Below are 16,519 nucleotides of genomic sequence, written 5' to 3'. Positions count from 1 at the left end.
ATATATATATATATATATTTTTTTTTTTTTTAACTTGCCAAGATGTTCCATAAGAAGTCTGTGGCATAAGCCTATCACATTAGGTTCACTGGGACTATGACACCTCTGATGGATCAACAGCTCCCTGGGAAATAGGTTAATGAGGGTTTGGGATGTAAGCCTGGAGGCTGTCGGGGGCCAGCAGGCAGCCAGGGAACCCCAGGGGACTGGGCTGAAAGCCAGGAGAAGACTTCAGTCCAGGCAGGACCTGTCTCCAGGGAAGAACCCTGGGTTCCAGGACCAGCACTGGCTGCCTGGAAGCTGTGTCTCAGCTCAGTCTCTTTTCTCTCCCTGAAAGCAGGAAGAATTCTCCTCTCACTCTCACATGAAGAAATGAGGGAGTTAGCTAATGGGAGCTGGCACTGTGGAGTGTTTTACATGGGCCAAGCACTGTGCCATATCTATTAGGACAATCGCCATTCCATTTAATCCCCACAGGAACACTGGTGGTTGACTACTATCAATTACTCCTATTTTACAGATGGGGAAACTGAGGCTTGGTTAGGCCACTTGCCCAAAATCTCATTGCCATTAGCAGGTAAAGCGGGGATTAAATCCAGATAGACCGCATTAGCTATACTCTTACTGTGCGTATGATGGCTCTGCTCTCCTTTCTTTTCTTACCATGATCGTTTTTCTTTCTTAGAACAGGGGTCTTGTCTCAAGCTCTGATGAACCTCATTGGCTGCTACGCAGTGGAGAGTATTCCCGTTTCTAAAGCAGGATTTCTCAACCTCGGCCCCACTGACATTCTGGGTTGCATCATTCTTTGTTGTGAGGGGGTGTCCTGTGCACAGCAGTATGTCCAACAGCATCTGTGGCCTCTATCCATGAGACGCCAATAACCTTCCTCCAAGTTGTGAGAACGAAAACTGTCCCCCGACATTCCCGAATGTGCCCTAGGATGGGGAGGGGAGCATAACAGCCCCTATTGAGAGCCGCTGGTCTGAATAAATAGGGAGGATGAGGAAGGGAGGGAGGGAGGTATAGGACAGAGCTGGCCGAGGGAGGACTATGCTGAGGTCCCCCTTAACCGCGTTATCTGTACAGTCACAGTCAGTAGGACGTGGCTTTGGCTTGAACACACTCCATGAAATGGGGTGGTGGCTGGATGTAGATTCATGTTTTTTCTTTGATAACCCCTGTGCATGGGGAGGTCGGGCTAATGTTCTTTTGGGAGCTTGGGCTGGTTACCTACAAAAGCCATATTCCTACAATTCTTTTATTACCCCCTTTTATCCCCTTTAGCATGTAGTCAGCACTCAGTCAACAATTATTTAATAGACCTAGCTTCCTGCACTATCTTTTCTGTAGAACAGCGGACGCACAAAACAGACCATGTGTGGCCAGAAATGGCATCCGCACAAAACCCAGGCGCTGACGCTCTGGAGCTGACTAAAGCTCACACTTCGCTGGCATTTGCGCCAGTCACTCTTGGCAAAGAGCTCTTCTTGAACCGAAGAAAACCAAGTGGCCAGTGAATGGCTCTTCCAAACGCTTGTCAGGGATGGAAACAGTCCCCACCAGGATATGGGAGCACATTTTTATATTTAAAAGCTGTAACTAGCATTTTGGAGATCCTGGAGTGTTTCCTTCCTTCTTCCACGGTAGGGAAATAATGAGGGGAATGAATTCCTGGTGAAAAAAGGAACGATGCCTCTCTCTCTCTCTCTCTCTCTCTCTCTCTCTCTCTCTCCCCCCCCCTCTCTCTCTCTCCCTCTCTCTCTCTCTCTCTCTAACTTTGATTGTTCGTCCCCTCCCATATGCAATAGTGATAGGGTAGTGAAGCTGGAAATAAAATTGATTTGATCTCTGGATGGGTTTATCAGACCAATTGCCTTTTTCATGAGTGAGAAAAAGTTCTCATATGAGTTTTGAACCCAGGCCTCAGAAAAAAACAAAAATATTTCACATTTGAAAGACCTCAGTGACTGCTATTGTTCCTTCCTTGTTTACAATCCCAAATTAATTTCAATTTTCAACCAGATCCTTCTTTTTCTGAGAAAATAAAATAAGTTAGCTTCCTGAGATCAAGAGCAAAAGCAACTCAAAATAAAACATCTGCCATAAATTCTCCCATTCCTTAGATGTTAGGGAGATTCATTAATCAGGAGGTGAAATCAAAATAATCTTAATGAATTCAAAATCACTCCCTCTGCTCCCATGGTCATTTAGACACTTACTTTAATGATGCTCTACAGACCACACTGCATGTGAATTAATGCCCAGCTTTTCCCAGGCGGGTTTTGGAGGTGTTCCACTCTGCATATCTCATGCATCTCTGTCCTCTGCTTTCAGAAAAGACATCTGTGGGGGTGTCAATCGCCCCTGCGAGACGCTGGGCCTGTCTCACCTGTCGGGCATGTGCCAGCCTAGCCGGAGCTGTAACATCAATGAAGACTCGGGCCTCCCGCTGGCCTTCACAATTGCCCATGAGCTCGGACACAGGTAAAGGGCCAAGGAACCTGCGCTCTCTTCGCCGTGTCCATGTGTCAGTATCAGGTAGTAGACGGAATGGGAAGCACCTTAAAGGGGCATAGGCAGTGGGACTGCGCTAGGGCTTGAAACTCACCCTCCTCACCTGTAACGTTAGACATAATCACACACTTTAAGGACCCCAGGGCCTCCTCTGCCCTGACCGCCTGTACCATCTGCAGTTCCCTGGAGTAAAATGAGGCGAGCAGGAGCAAGGAGATAAGCTTTAACTCATTGTTTAATGCAGGAGAAACAATGCCTGTTTAGTGTTTAGTTCTTATGACATAATAATTGTATTGATATCATTAAAAAGTCACATTTTGTGCCCTTCCTTTATGCCAGACACTTGGCATCATGCCATTGAATCACTCAATGACCTTATGATGTAGGTCACATTGTGAATCTCATTTCACTTCCATGTGTAAAGGAGAACATTGACTAAATAAGAAATTGAAAACTGCTATAAACTTGGAAAGACCATCAAACAAACACCAGTGAACAGGAGGTCTGAGTTGTCCCAGAAATGTGTAACTTTGATTAGATGAATTTGTTAAAAGCTGGTTTCAGAATGTTTGCGTCAAGGAATAAGGAGGATTCAGGAGGTCCCCGTGGAGGAAAGATCTTAGCTTATTTGTCACGCACTTAGTTGGGCTGTTTACAAACCACAGATAAGAGCGCATCACACGAACCAGCGACTCAGAGAGGGGAGCCAAGTAAATGACTCAACTACAGGCCCTGCCTGTCAGGCGGCTGCCAGCCTGGAATTCCTCCCTCCAAAGAAGGGACAGAACGCTGGGGTGTGCTCAGGTGTGCTTCTGGAAAAGGTGGCCTTGGGAAGAACCCCGGAGACGGGCTTATTCCTGTCCTGGCCTCTCCGGCCTGGGCTTTCTCGTCATTTTTTTCATGTCATATTGGAACTTTGCAAACTGCCTTTACCTGTAGAGGATTGGCTTTGGAGTTGGGAAAAGCGAGTGCTTATTCCCGGCTTTTCCATCAGCAGCTATGATGACCTTAGATAATTGCCTTCACCTCTCTGCACCTGTTTTCTTATCTGTGCAATGAGTAGATGGAATAAGGCAGTTTCTTAGGTACTATGATTTCTTTGATCCTTACCAAAAACCCCTAGGAGATCAATGTGATGTATTCCAGTATCTTGCTGTTACAGGCTATTTGAGTCAGCTTAAATCTTGGCAACTCTATGAATGCGTGATGGCCACATGTGCTGTCCTCGGCAGCCCTGCCAGCTCCCATAGATTCATGCCTGTGGCTTCATTTATGGCGTCAACCCATCTCATATTTGGTCTCTCCCTTTTCCTGCTGCCTTCTCCCTCCCTCCCCCCAGCAGTATTGTCTTTTCCAAAGAACCCTGCCTTCCCAAGCTGCGTCCCTTGTGGAAGTGTCCCATCGGCTTCCCCTTTCATGTTCTCCCATAAATTACGGTGAAAAGGGACAAGGATGTGAAAAGGGAGAAAGATGGTTTTGTTCTTTTGTGCTGTGAGTACCGCAGCAGGAGAAAGAAGACAGCTTGAGGCAGCATTGGCCCTCCTGACTCTAGACTCACAGAAAGCCAACCGGGAGCTCTTCACTTTCTACCAAACAGACATTTTTGAATTAGCCACATGGCTCCCCCGGGTGCATAGACGAGACAAATCTTGCCTCAGATGTTCCCTGTGCTTTTGGGTTGAAAATGAGCTACTCCCTCCAACTTGAAAGGTGCACTTCGGAAGCAGAAGCCTTCTGTACAGAAGTAGCACTCGATGGTATTCACCTTGCGGGAACTCTGGCTTTCTCCCCGCTGCATGCCTGCCTCCTTGATATCCGTGGGCTTGTGCCTCCCTGCAGCTTCGGCATCCAGCATGACGGGAAGGAAAACGACTGTGAGTCCGCCAGAAGGCACCCCTACATCATGTCGCGCCAGCTCCAGTACAACCCCATCCCGCTGACGTGGTCCAAGTGCAGCAAGGAGTATATCACCCGCTTCCTGGAGTAAGTGACAGCGTGGCTCAGAGCAGCTCCACCTGGGTCCCCTTACACTGGAAGTCACGTGGAGTGTCACGTGAGGCCTGGAAAAGTCTCAGCTCCTCTCACAGGCCACAGCGTCTGAAGGGGTGGATTTCACTTCCACTTTCTGACCCTGAGATCTAGGTGGGCTCTGCCCTACGGCCACAACCAGGGGAACACCTGTCCCCCAATGGCTCCCGTCTCATGGTGGCTCTTTAGGAGCTGGGTGTGTGGACTGGCAGGAGCAACCAGGATATGTCAGAAGTGGTCACCCAAACCCCATGGGGGATAAGGTGATGATTCTCTCATTTTACCACTGCTTGCATTTCCTACTTCACAGCTGAACCAATGGAATGGGATGTGGTTTGGGTTTCCTTTTAGCTCCTACTATGGGCCTGGAGGGGCCTCTGTCTTGTGGAAATAAGCTTGTCTTGAGGACAAAGAGTGAACTGGAGGGGCAGAAGCTTCTGTTGCATGAAAGACTGAAGACAAAGGAAATCATAAGTATCTCTTCTCATTTCTATTAACTTCGTTTCAGCCGAGGCTGGGGGTTCTGTCTTAATGATATGCCCCAAAGGAAAGGCTTGAAGTCCAAGGTCATTGCCCCTGGAGTGATCTATGACGTTCACCACCAATGCCAGCTGCAGTATGGCCCCAATGCTACCTTCTGCCAGGAAGTAGAAGTAAGTGGCGGGTGTCCTGGTGGCTCTGGTGGGCATGTGCAGGGCTGGAGGTCTCCAGCACGCTGAAAGAAGGGCCAGGGAGATATTTGGAAATCCCAAGGCCCAGACACAGAAATGCAAACTTTCCATTACGGCACCGTGTCTATAAAGCAGAAGGATTGATGTTGGGGTCATTTCTATTCCTTGACTCTAGCTCCTTGGTATCCTGTGGAGCCAGCAATTCTTTGCAGCTGAGTGGTGGTGAAGAAAATTCTATAGTGATTTTTCAAGAATCACAATTATTCACACCTACAGACTCCATAGCAAACAATGTAATCCCTAACATTGCTCTCTTTTCTGAATTTCCCATCTGGTTAAAGAGTTTTACCAGATCCCAAGATCGGAATAAGATTCATCCCCAATGTATTCTTTATTTTCAACATCTGATGATACCTCCTAAAGAGTTGGTGGCTCTGTCCTGTCTCTTTCATTCCCACTACTTCTGTCTTGATTCAGTCTCTCATCATCTCTCCTTGCTGTTGTAATTACCTCCTACCTAATCTTCCCCCCACATTGCTCAGGTTGTTTCAAAAAAGCAACAACACACAAATCTAGCCATGTCTCTTCTCTGATGTTAAGGTCCCCACTAACCACAGGATAACATCCTGACTTCTTTCACTTCTTTGTGAGCTGGATCTTTTTTAAAAAATATATTTTATTGATTTTTTACAGACAGGAAGGGAGAGGGATAGAGAGTTAGAAACATCGATGATAGAGAAGCATCGATCAGCTGCCTCCTGCACACCTCCTACTGGGGATGTGCCCGCAACCAAGGTACATGCCCTTGACCGGAATTGAACCTGGGACCTTTCAGTCCACAGGCTGACGCTCTATCCACTGAGCCAAACTGGCCAGGGCTGTAAGCTGGATCTTGACTGTCCTCTGACTCCTGCCCTTTGGTGTGTCTACGTATTATTCTGACACGTAGACAAGGAGAAGCAACTCGCAGTGAGCCTGGGCCAGATTCTGTGCTGTGTCCTGAGTGAGATGGAGGAGGCGAGCACTCCAAATCCGTAATCAGAGCTTCTGGCCTTGCGCAGCTCTGGGAGAGGAGGCAGATGCAAACATGTCAATCCAACGAGATAAAGACAGAAGGAGACTTAGAGGAAGACTCTGAGGAGGAAGGAAATAAGTGCTTACACAGAACAAGCAAACCTGAACAGAGATGATAAAGTTGATGCAAAAACCCCTCACCCCTCCCTTGTAACTGGTTACCAAGTCCCACCAATCCTGCCTCCTAAATATCTCTACACCCCACTGTTCCTGGAAGACTGCAGCGTCCCCTGCTTGGCCTCCTTTCTCAGGGGCCGGCAGCTCAAACAGGCTGGCTGCTTTCAGGAATAAGTAAGTGGAGGCTTTCTGGATGGAAACCTGTTTCCTTCGGCGAGCAGGCTCAGGTTACAGCCACCCAGCTCTTCGTAAACTTCTACCCGCAGTTTTTGGATTGGCCCTTGATGGCTAATGCCACCAGTTACCCTACCTAAGGACATGGGTATTGTGCCACACACCTAGTGATCACAGTCTCAACTTTTAGGAAATGTGTTTTATCTCCCATTTTCTTATTGCCCAGTATGGTCTCCGCACCACGGTTTAGGAATTATGACGAAGTACAGATGACATTTGAGCTGAGAGTGCTCCAATGGTTCCTTTCTATCACATCGACAAGGAGAAGGAACTCATATTGAGCCAGGCCATCACTCCTGCTCACTGGGAACAGCAGCGTGTACTGTGGACGAGTGTGTATTTTACTGTCACTGTAGAAACGCTTCTGTGCAGGTGTTGAAATATAAAAAGGTGCGATCTCACATTTGTTTTCCAGAATGTCTGCCAGACGCTGTGGTGCTTGGTGAACGGCTTTTGTCGCTCTAAGCTGGACGCGGCTGCGGATGGGACCCGGTGTGGCGAGAGGAAGGTGACGTGTGGGCTGAGGCAGGCAGCTGGCGGGCGGTGGGCGCTGAGTTCTGGGGAGGAGGCCCTGCAGGCGGCTGTCTCTGGGTGAATGGAGATCACAGAGCTGGACTAGCCGGAGGAAAGGGTCCACCGCCCCTGAGCCTTTGAGCCTTCATGGGAACAAGTGGTGAAGGAGAGAGGGCTGAGCCCAATCCCACGCTTCCGATCGCAGAACATCTGTTCCGTCTCCCCCTGATGCACTTCCATGGAATGCGTGGTTAGTCACACCTTCACGTTAAAGATCTGAAAGGACAAGCCCGTGGTGGCTTCTTTCCAAAGATGGTGGACTTGGGCCACTTGTGGTCTTCTTTCTCATCATCCGATATGACTGCATTTCTTGAAGATCTGTCCACTGTGCTAAGCAAGAAAGCCAGACACCCAAGAACTCAGAGATGTTCATATTCTCTAGACTTCCCTGAAAGTGGGTAATGCGTGCTGCTCCACAAAGCCAATCGGGTTGGTTGTGGGTCTAGAACTTAGGTATTTGGTGGGAATCTTTATGCAGCTTGAGGATGGCCTGATCCATCACAGGTTTTAGAACCTGGTCAATACACAGCGATCAGAAATAGTAAGGACAGGGAGGGCAGCAGATAAAACATGCCCAAATCTTCCGGGTAGTGTGGCCGTTTCTAACAATCAAGTTGTATTTTCTTTTTCTTTTTATATGGTTCACCCTCCTAAACTGATAGTTGTTAAAGCATTTCCCTGAAGAGGGAGAGAGTGGATTTTTTTTCTTCTGAATCACTCGAAAGACCAGAACTAAAAACACTGGGTAGAGTTACAGGAAAAGAGACATTTTTGTTGATACTAGAAAGAACTTAAAATTCTTAACAAAGCAGTGGTTTTTGGCAACCAATGGACTTTTACCAGGAGGATAACGTTATCTGACATTAAGTACCCCGAGGGGCTGTAAAGAAGTGTTATCGCAGTACCAGTCTGTAAAATGTTTGTTGCTGTCTACAACAAGATAAGGAGCTTGCACCAGAAAGTAAATCGATGACGTTACTGCACAGCTATGTTACAGAGCATACTGAGCTGACGCGCTTTTCCTAGCGGGACATTCCCCGTGAAGGAGTGATGTGTTGATGTACATTCTGGCATGCGATCTGCCAACCACACTTTGAGTAACACTCCTGCTTTGGCTGCAACTAGGTACCATGAAGTCCCCTTGATTCCTGAAATTCTCTGCTCCTCAGGCCCAAGACGCTTGGAGGAAATTCTTCTATGAGCTCTTCTCTGTTCTCCATGTGACGTGGGCTGGAGGAAGCTGATGAGGAGAGTCGAGTCAGGGTTAGACGTCTAGGGTGCTCTGCTCAGCCTGCTGCGGGAGCCTTCCTGACATCTCCTCCTCTTCTCTTTCCAGTGGTGTATGGCCGGCAAGTGCATCACGGTGGGGAAGAAACCAGAGAGCATTCCCGGAGGCTGGGGCCGCTGGTCGCCCTGGTCCCACTGTTCCAGGACCTGCGGGGCCGGGGCCCAGAGCGCGGAGAGGCTCTGCAACAACCCCGAGTGAGTGCGGCCAAGCACCTCCCTCTCCCGTGAGCTGGGAGACCCGCTTGGCCACTGTGACATCGGTGACCCACGCCTGCTGAGGGAAATTAGTGGGGACGCTGAAGATTCCCAGAGGGTGAACAAATAGTGGTTCTGCCGTGTTTCATTTGGGCTTGGCCCTGGGTTCCTGCTGGAACTTGGATAAATAAGCGGATTCCATCGCTTGGAGAGATAAGCACATTTCTTTCTTTTAAAGGGAAAGCCTCCAGGAGGTTATGCAGTTAAGGCCTCCTGGATAAACGACACCATCAGCAGGAGATCAGTGAGACCCAAGTTTGCTGATAAGATTGCAGCCTTCCTTCAGTAATAATGAATGTACGGTTTTGCAAAGATGTTTCTCTTCCCTTAGGTAGCTAAGCAAATAACCAGGCACATTTCTGGGGATTATTATTTTAAAATTTTAGATAAGGATTTTGTAAACCTTAGAGATCCATATTAGCTTGTTAAGAATTCCAAAGAAGTTATTTCACAAGTGGCTTTCAAAGTTTTAATCAAATTGCTTACTTTTTTCATATTTTAAATTTGTATGATGATATTATATATAAATCAAATTTAAATTCCATTGATGTTCAAATATATCTTACATTATCAATTTCATTATTTTCTGGTATACCAGTTCCCAAGTATAATTTTTTAAATATACATATGATACCTCCTGTAAGTAGAAAATGTATTAAGCTTCTTTACCTATTTTCACATTAGTCTAAATTGAAGAGTAAGACTCACAGTTTGTAAAAGGCAAATGATAAGCATTATTATAGTTCCCTCAATATCTTAATTCCAAATCTTATATTTTATTTATTTGTTCGTTTGTTTGTTTAGTGAGTTCTTTATTGTTGACAGCATTACATATGTCCCCCATTCCCACCCCTTTGCCTCCCTCCACCCAGCCCGCACCCCAGGCCGTCCCCACCCTATTGTCTGTGTCCATGGGTTATGCATATATGCATAAATGTTCTTTGGTCAACCTCTTTCTGCCCCCACCCCCGAGATCTGTCAGTCTGTTCCATGTATCCATGTTTTTGGACCTGTTTTGTGCGTCAGTTTATTTTGTTCATTAGATTCCACATATAAGTAAGATCATGTGATATTTTATTTTTCTCACTGGCTTGTCTCGCTTAGTATGCTAACCTCCTGGTCCATCCATGCTATCTCAAAGGGTAAGAGATCCATCTTTGAATAGCTGTATAGTATTCCATTGTGTAAATGTATCACAGCTTTTTAATACATTCATCTATCTCCTTTTTATTAATAAGTATATTATTATATGTACATATAAGCATGTGTATATACATATCACATATATAATAAATTTCTCAGGGTTAATAAGTTAATATCTACAAAGAGTTTTATACAATACCTACTATAAAAGTTGTCAGTAAATTGTAGTTAATATAATCATTATTATGATATTTAATCATTTACCACACATATAAGTATATATTTGAGGAATTTGGACAAAATTGTTTTTAAATCTTACCCTTTGATAAAAATTGTTTTTGTTTAAACATAAGGTTTCTGTGAATTCATAAATGTAAAACCAAGAATTTCTTACACTTCCATTTTTACAGAGAATCTTTTTATTTTATAATTTATTTCAGTGTGATCAGAAAAGTGATTTCCATTGTAGAGATCAGGAAATATAGGTGATTTGCTCTGGGACCCATTGTCAATGCTGCATATCAGCTACCACCAATCTGTAGCCTTTTGGGGATAATGGTCAATGACCTGTGTTATCAAAAAGGGACATCCTTGTTGAAGAACTGAAGGATGACTCTCTAATAGAGCTTCAGGGAGAAAATGGTCCTAATTCCCATATCAGGCCACAGTTTGTCACAGAGTCTCCTCAAGTGAGTGACTATGTATGATCTCAGTAGCTGGTTTGCTTAAGTTCACTGAGAACAATACCTGTGGAACAAAGTCACAGATTCTGTGCTGGGATTTAGGTCACAGATTCATGCCAATGAGTGACCAAATGACCTTGAGACTGTATCCTTAATGTTAGTCACTGTCCAGTGAAAACCCAGTGTGGCTTGGCTCATAAAATGCCCTCAGTGATGTTTGTTGGATGGAGATGAATTGGAGATATTCCAAGTCATAGAGTGTCACTCTATCATAACGAGTAGAAAGCCAGCCTAAACTCAAATATCAAAGACAAATCTTTGTACCACCTACAGGGAGTCAATGACTATGAACTCCCTTAGTCAGAGACTTCTCTTTGGGAGAGCTAAGTGCAGGAAGCACATACAGTAGGATGATGAAGTGTCATGTAAGAGGAGAAAGAGATTACTTCTGGTAGGATTCTGGGGAAAATTCATTATGGAGATGACATTTATTTGGTCCTTAAAGTATGGGCAGTATATAGACATTTAGAGACTTAAAGCGAGGGGAAATCTATCCAGAAGCACAAAAAAGAAATACAAAATACGTTAGTATGACGAGCAGTGTGCAGATGAAGGGGAATATGGGAAGTAAAGTGAATTAAGTCAAGATCTTGAGAGCCTTGAAGGCCAAGCTCAAGAGGCTGGACTTGATTCGGTGGCCATTAAAGGATTTTAAACAAAAACTAAATTAATTTAGGTATTTGTAAAAATTAACCAGATAAGAGTGTGTACAATAGGTTGAATAAGGATAAAGAAAAAAGATGGATAGAGGGGAGACAGGAATGGAGATAAAGCTTGGACAAGTTTGGTGAATATGGAAATAAAGAGGAGGAAACAAATATAAAAATACAGCTAATGACCAGGTAACTGACTAAATGTGGGAAGGGATCAAGCTATTTCAGAATAGGCTTGGGATTGAATGTTCATGGACAGCAACACAAACAGAAATGTATGAACTTGGAAGAATTTATTTAAAAGTTGAGTGTGAAGGGTAGAGAGGGACATGGTTTGGGAAGGTGTGAGCATGGCCACATGCCAGTGGAGTTTAAGGGAAGATGCTGGCCTTTAAGGAAACTAACAGGACAGCCTTTGTGTCTCATCTGTAGGCCAAAGTTTGGAGGAAAGTACTGCACTGGAGAAAGGAGACGCTATCGCCTGTGCAACGTCCACCCCTGTCGCCCCGATGCACCCACATTTCGGCAGATGCAGTGCAGCGAGTTTGACACGGTGCCCTACAAGAATGCGTTCTACAACTGGTTTCCGGTTTTTAATCCAGGTAAGGAGCTGTGGCAGTATATTCCAGATCCAGGTCCACAGCCATTATCAGAAAGCATATGTCAGGGGTCTGTGCCACCCCGCCAAGTCCAACAAAAAGAGAAATGTACCCTTAGATGTTTTGTATTTTAGCAGGTAAAATCAGGGTCCAGTTAGGTTAATCAGTAAATATTAAAGGTTGAATACGTCCAAGCTCTGTGCTGAGCTCTGCAGGAGATAAAAGACAAGTTTGTCAAACTCGGTGGTTCACTTCAAAACAACTGAGGTGCAATGAAGTGATAAGTGGCGCATGGAATTCATTAAGCGCTTGTTGATGAGCGTGTGAAACAGACTGTAATTTTGGGCAGAAATTCAGAAAAGGTCATTGTGGGTTTGCAGTAATTTCAAAGAAGGCTTCCCAGACAGTCGGTGATGATCCTTAAGTGTGAGTAGCCTTCTACTGCAAGGAGAGGAGAGGCATCGAAATAGTCAGGCATTCCATGTGGGCAGAGAACAGGACAAGGAAAGATGTAGGAATGACTTCATCAGAAATGAATGAGCACCAGCTCTGGGCCATGAAGGAACATTTGTGTATACAAGACAGTCTAAGAAGGGTAAAGAGTGAAAGCAGGCATCTAGAGAATGCACATGAGGGGGTGGGGATGTGGCTGAGCTGGAGCATGAATGGCAGCCTTAGCAGCGCTGCACTGACTCAGGACCAGTCGCGCATTCTCTTCTGAAGGTGAAGAACATCACTAACCATTATCTGTAGACTAACATCAGAAAGTATCTGGGCTATTTGTCGTCATTCCCGTGAGGAATGAAACGTGAAATGTTTCCCTGAGCGAAGGAGATTAGAGACAGGAAGAAAAAAATAACTAACCAAATTTTCATGATTTAAAGTTTTTGAAATTCCAGTGTAGTAGCACACGAGAGGACTCATAGATGTGGGGCAATGAATGAAAAGCATGTGTTTGAACTGTTATAAAAATGCTATTGTCGATGTATTTGAACTGTTATAAAAATGCTATTGTCAATTTTGGAGCTATTGGTTGTCATGGGCAACGTCTGCTCCTTACTCCCCATAGTTTAGCATCATTCATGCTCTAGAAGAGCGAATCATTTTGTTATTGGTACAACTTAGCTTCCTGAGCCAGGCATTTGAATATCAGATAACTCATGTATATACTTATGTGGACTGCGAAAAAGCAAGCAAACAAAACCAATGAGGAAAGGTGCTGCCTTCCCTACACCCTGGGCATTCTGCAGTATGTTGAAACTTCTTGGGCCCATGGTCCTGTCGTTCTATGTGCAGCCTCCAGAACTAAAGTAGCACAGCTGCCCCAGGACTATGACAGGTGCTTAGTTTGGAGATTTCCCCTCCCCTGATTCCCTGTAGATGCAGAGTTGGGCTTGTGTGTTCTGAACTCGGATGGCTTGAGTAGTTGGACTTGGAATAAAAAGATTTGGCTCAACCGGGTGTTCATTTTTTATAAGCATTTATCAAATGCATACTTTTTTGTATAGCATAGAATAGGTACTAAAAAATGAGAATTATAAAAGTAGTCATGCCCTAGCTGGTTTGGCTCAGTTGATAGAGCATTGGCCTGCAGACTGAAGGGCCCTGGGTTCTATTCCAGTCAGGGGCACATGTCTGAGTTTGGGCTCGATCCCCTGTAGGAGGCATGCAGGAGGCAACTGATTGATGATTCCCTCTCATCATTGATGTTTCTCTCCCCCCGCCTTCCTCTCTGAGATCAATTTTAAAAAATGTTCTAAAAAATGTAGTCATAAATTTCACTCACGTTGGAGTGGTTGGTTTGCATCTGAAATTAGTATGAGGCTGAATAAACCATATGGTGGAATTAAGCTAAGCTCGCTGCCTACCTGGGCTCTCAGCCTCCATCCTCCATTCCACGGTTTTCTTACAGGTCCCTGTGCTATTATTCGAGCACTAGTGTCCCAGTGCACGGATTCGTGCACATTGAAAGGAAATTAATTAGAATAAATATTTTAATATTGTTATTTGCCCTTTCTCTATAATATAAGTGTCAACCAAATTCATGATCGACAATGACAGATTGAAACACACATGTGCAATTGGCACCAGCGAGAGCTTTATATATTAGTATATATAGATAGTGGCTTACCTGCTAATATAAGTAACTACTACCTTGACCAACACGCTGATTTCTTTCCCCCATCAAACTCTTATCTTAACGGAGTTGTTATTTGCTTAGTTGACAGACACCTCTAAGAGTGACAAGTAGGTCATTCATATCAACCACTGTGAATGGAGCACTTACTCTGTGCATCAAGTACTTTGTACCCTCCCGGCCTTCCCTGAGAAGGCACCAGAGAATAAAGTAAATGTACAGAGAGTTTTCTGCTCACTCAGTGGACAGTGTTAAGTGTCTTGGTAGATTTGCGAAGTAGCCAATGACTGAAGAAGAATTTAAGCATTTGGAATAAGCACAGAAACGTCATCAAACCTTGTAGTTTGCTAACTCTGTCTCATGGAATCTCAGGGCTTCCGAAATTGCTTGGTTCTCATTTCATTTTTCAAAAAAACATTAACTATTTTCAAAAAGTGCGATAAAGAACAGCACTTACACAAAAAAATATTATGTCAGGTTTTAACATATCAGAAATCATCAATACATTGACTTACACAGTCAAATTAATTTGGTTTTCTGTAGACCTTAGAAGGAACGTCTCCTATCAACCCAATTAACTGAGAAATACTCTGAAATTGCAGGTTGAGTTGTTCTAAACCAGGGGTGGGCAAACTTTTTGACTCGAGGGCCACAATGGGTTCTTAAACTGGACCGGAGGGCCGGAACAAAAGCATGGATGGAGTGTTTGTGTGAACTAATATAAATTCAAAGTAAACATCATTACATAAAAGGGTACGGTCTTTTTTTTTTTAGTTTTATTCATTTCAAACGGGCCGGATCCGGCCCGCAGGCCGTAGTTTGCCCACGGCTGTTCTAAACTGATATCATTTACAACTATTTGTCAAAATTCTTCAATAGTGTGGAACCAAAAACCCACAGAAAAAAGTATATGCTGCACCCCATAAAAATCTATAACGCCATCCAAAAGCTCTATGTTAGCATTTTTGTTCATTGTAATAGTCTCTATAAATCACACTAATTTATTTTTAAGCGTTATATCCTTGAACTTACAAAATCTTTGTGTAATAAAATCCTGATTTCCTCTGCCTTATTGGCAAAGTCTTGTTTGAATAAAAAAAAATTCTGCTTAAAAGTTTTGAAAACTATGAATCTAGATCAGCCTACTTTCTAATATAGGCATTTTCTTTACCAGCATTCCTGACCAAAAAAATTATGCAACCCCACTAGATCACAGCCATGCAGGCACCAATGAGAAGAGCTGCCTGCATCCGCTGCACCTCCGGAGGTCCTACTTATATCAGCACGTGACTATGTATTCTCTCACTCACCCACCTCCCATCTTCAGCAATAAAGATGCTTAGTCTCCGAGAGGGCAGCCACTTATTTAAGGTTACAGGATTTTGTATAATGGAGCTGGAATTGAAGCATAGGTCTGTTTGACTAAGAAGCTCTCACACACACTAACTTATGTACACACACACACACACACACACACACACACACACGCTAACTTATGTAGATTCTCAGGGACTTCATTAGCCTATGTTAATAGAATGTGTTTATATCCTGCATCTTCTACTGGGAAACAACCAGAATCTGATCTTGATGTTGTCACTTTCTTGGAATCTCCCTTTCTTTTTAGATCTTTTTAAATTTTCTTAGAACACCCAATAATTCTTCATGTAAGCTCATTATTTCTATTGTTGCTTCTAAATATTTAAGCCCAATTAATGTTTAATGCCCATGAAGTTTCCAGCAAATGTGGAGGGTCTGACGTGAGGTCAGATCACAGTCTGCTCCTTGTGGGCTAGGATCCTTCAGGAACATCTTTAAGGAATTGTTGCAGATCGGGTTCCCTAGGAAACAGACTGAGACGGAGACTAGTGTGCAGGAAGTTCAGCAGCTGTGGAAGGAAAGGGGAGGAGGTGGGCCTGGGCAGGGGGGAAGCTGGGCTGCAATGCAGTCTCCACAAAGGCCTCCCCAACTGCACGTGGAGCTCCGGAGCTGCCATGGTCTTCAGAGTTGCCACACTCGGGGTGGGGGAGCCATGTCTGTGTGCCCAGCATGACCAGTCGCTGGGTATGGTCTGCCCCAGGAAGAGGTGAGTGTCCTGGGCAGGGAAGCTCTTTCAAGCCTAGGTGACAATTGAGGGCCGATGCTGGCAGCTCTCCCAAGAGCTGGGAGGATAGTCCTAGCATCTGGGTCCACCAGGGTGGCAGGCATAGAGTTTATTGCAAGAATCCTTGGGGTTTAGATAGAAATCATGTGCAGAGAGCCTGGGAGATCTTCTAGCCAAGCCTAGCATTTCACAGATTAGGAATCTGGCTTCAAGTGGGGAAATGATGGAATAATAAGGATGTTTGCAGACACCCAAAGCCACTCACAACCCTCTTCACTCTCACTTTCCCCTACACTGGGAGAGGGAAAACTAAATGACCCACTAGCCCAGATTTCCTGTGGACCAGTTCTGACCAAAGAGATAGAGATGAAGGCTCGTCTTTTACTA

At 44.6% G+C, this 16,519-nt stretch overlaps 1 protein-coding gene across 1 annotated transcript in view; it reads left to right on the top strand.

The window, feature by feature from the left end:
- Positions 1 to 16,519, top strand: part of LOC102432073 (A disintegrin and metalloproteinase with thrombospondin motifs 12-like) — a 125,279-nt gene that overhangs the window by 49,835 nt on the left and 58,925 nt on the right. Inside the window, exons 6-11 of the mRNA XM_006106790.3 lie at positions 2,338 to 2,487; positions 4,357 to 4,500; positions 5,054 to 5,198; positions 7,057 to 7,149; positions 8,551 to 8,696; positions 11,728 to 11,897. Coding sequence (XP_006106852.2) covers positions 2,338 to 2,487; positions 4,357 to 4,500; positions 5,054 to 5,198; positions 7,057 to 7,149; positions 8,551 to 8,696; positions 11,728 to 11,897 — 848 coding nt within the window. The remainder of the gene's footprint in view (positions 1 to 2,337; positions 2,488 to 4,356; positions 4,501 to 5,053; positions 5,199 to 7,056; positions 7,150 to 8,550; positions 8,697 to 11,727; positions 11,898 to 16,519) is intronic.

This window comes from Myotis lucifugus, unplaced genomic scaffold (assembly GCF_000147115.1).
Source record: "Myotis lucifugus unplaced genomic scaffold, Myoluc2.0 scaffold_911, whole genome shotgun sequence".
Taxonomy (NCBI): domain Eukaryota; kingdom Metazoa; phylum Chordata; class Mammalia; order Chiroptera; family Vespertilionidae; genus Myotis; species Myotis lucifugus.
Note: the sequence above shows the minus strand (reverse complement) of the source record. Positions and strands in the feature narration are given on the sequence as shown.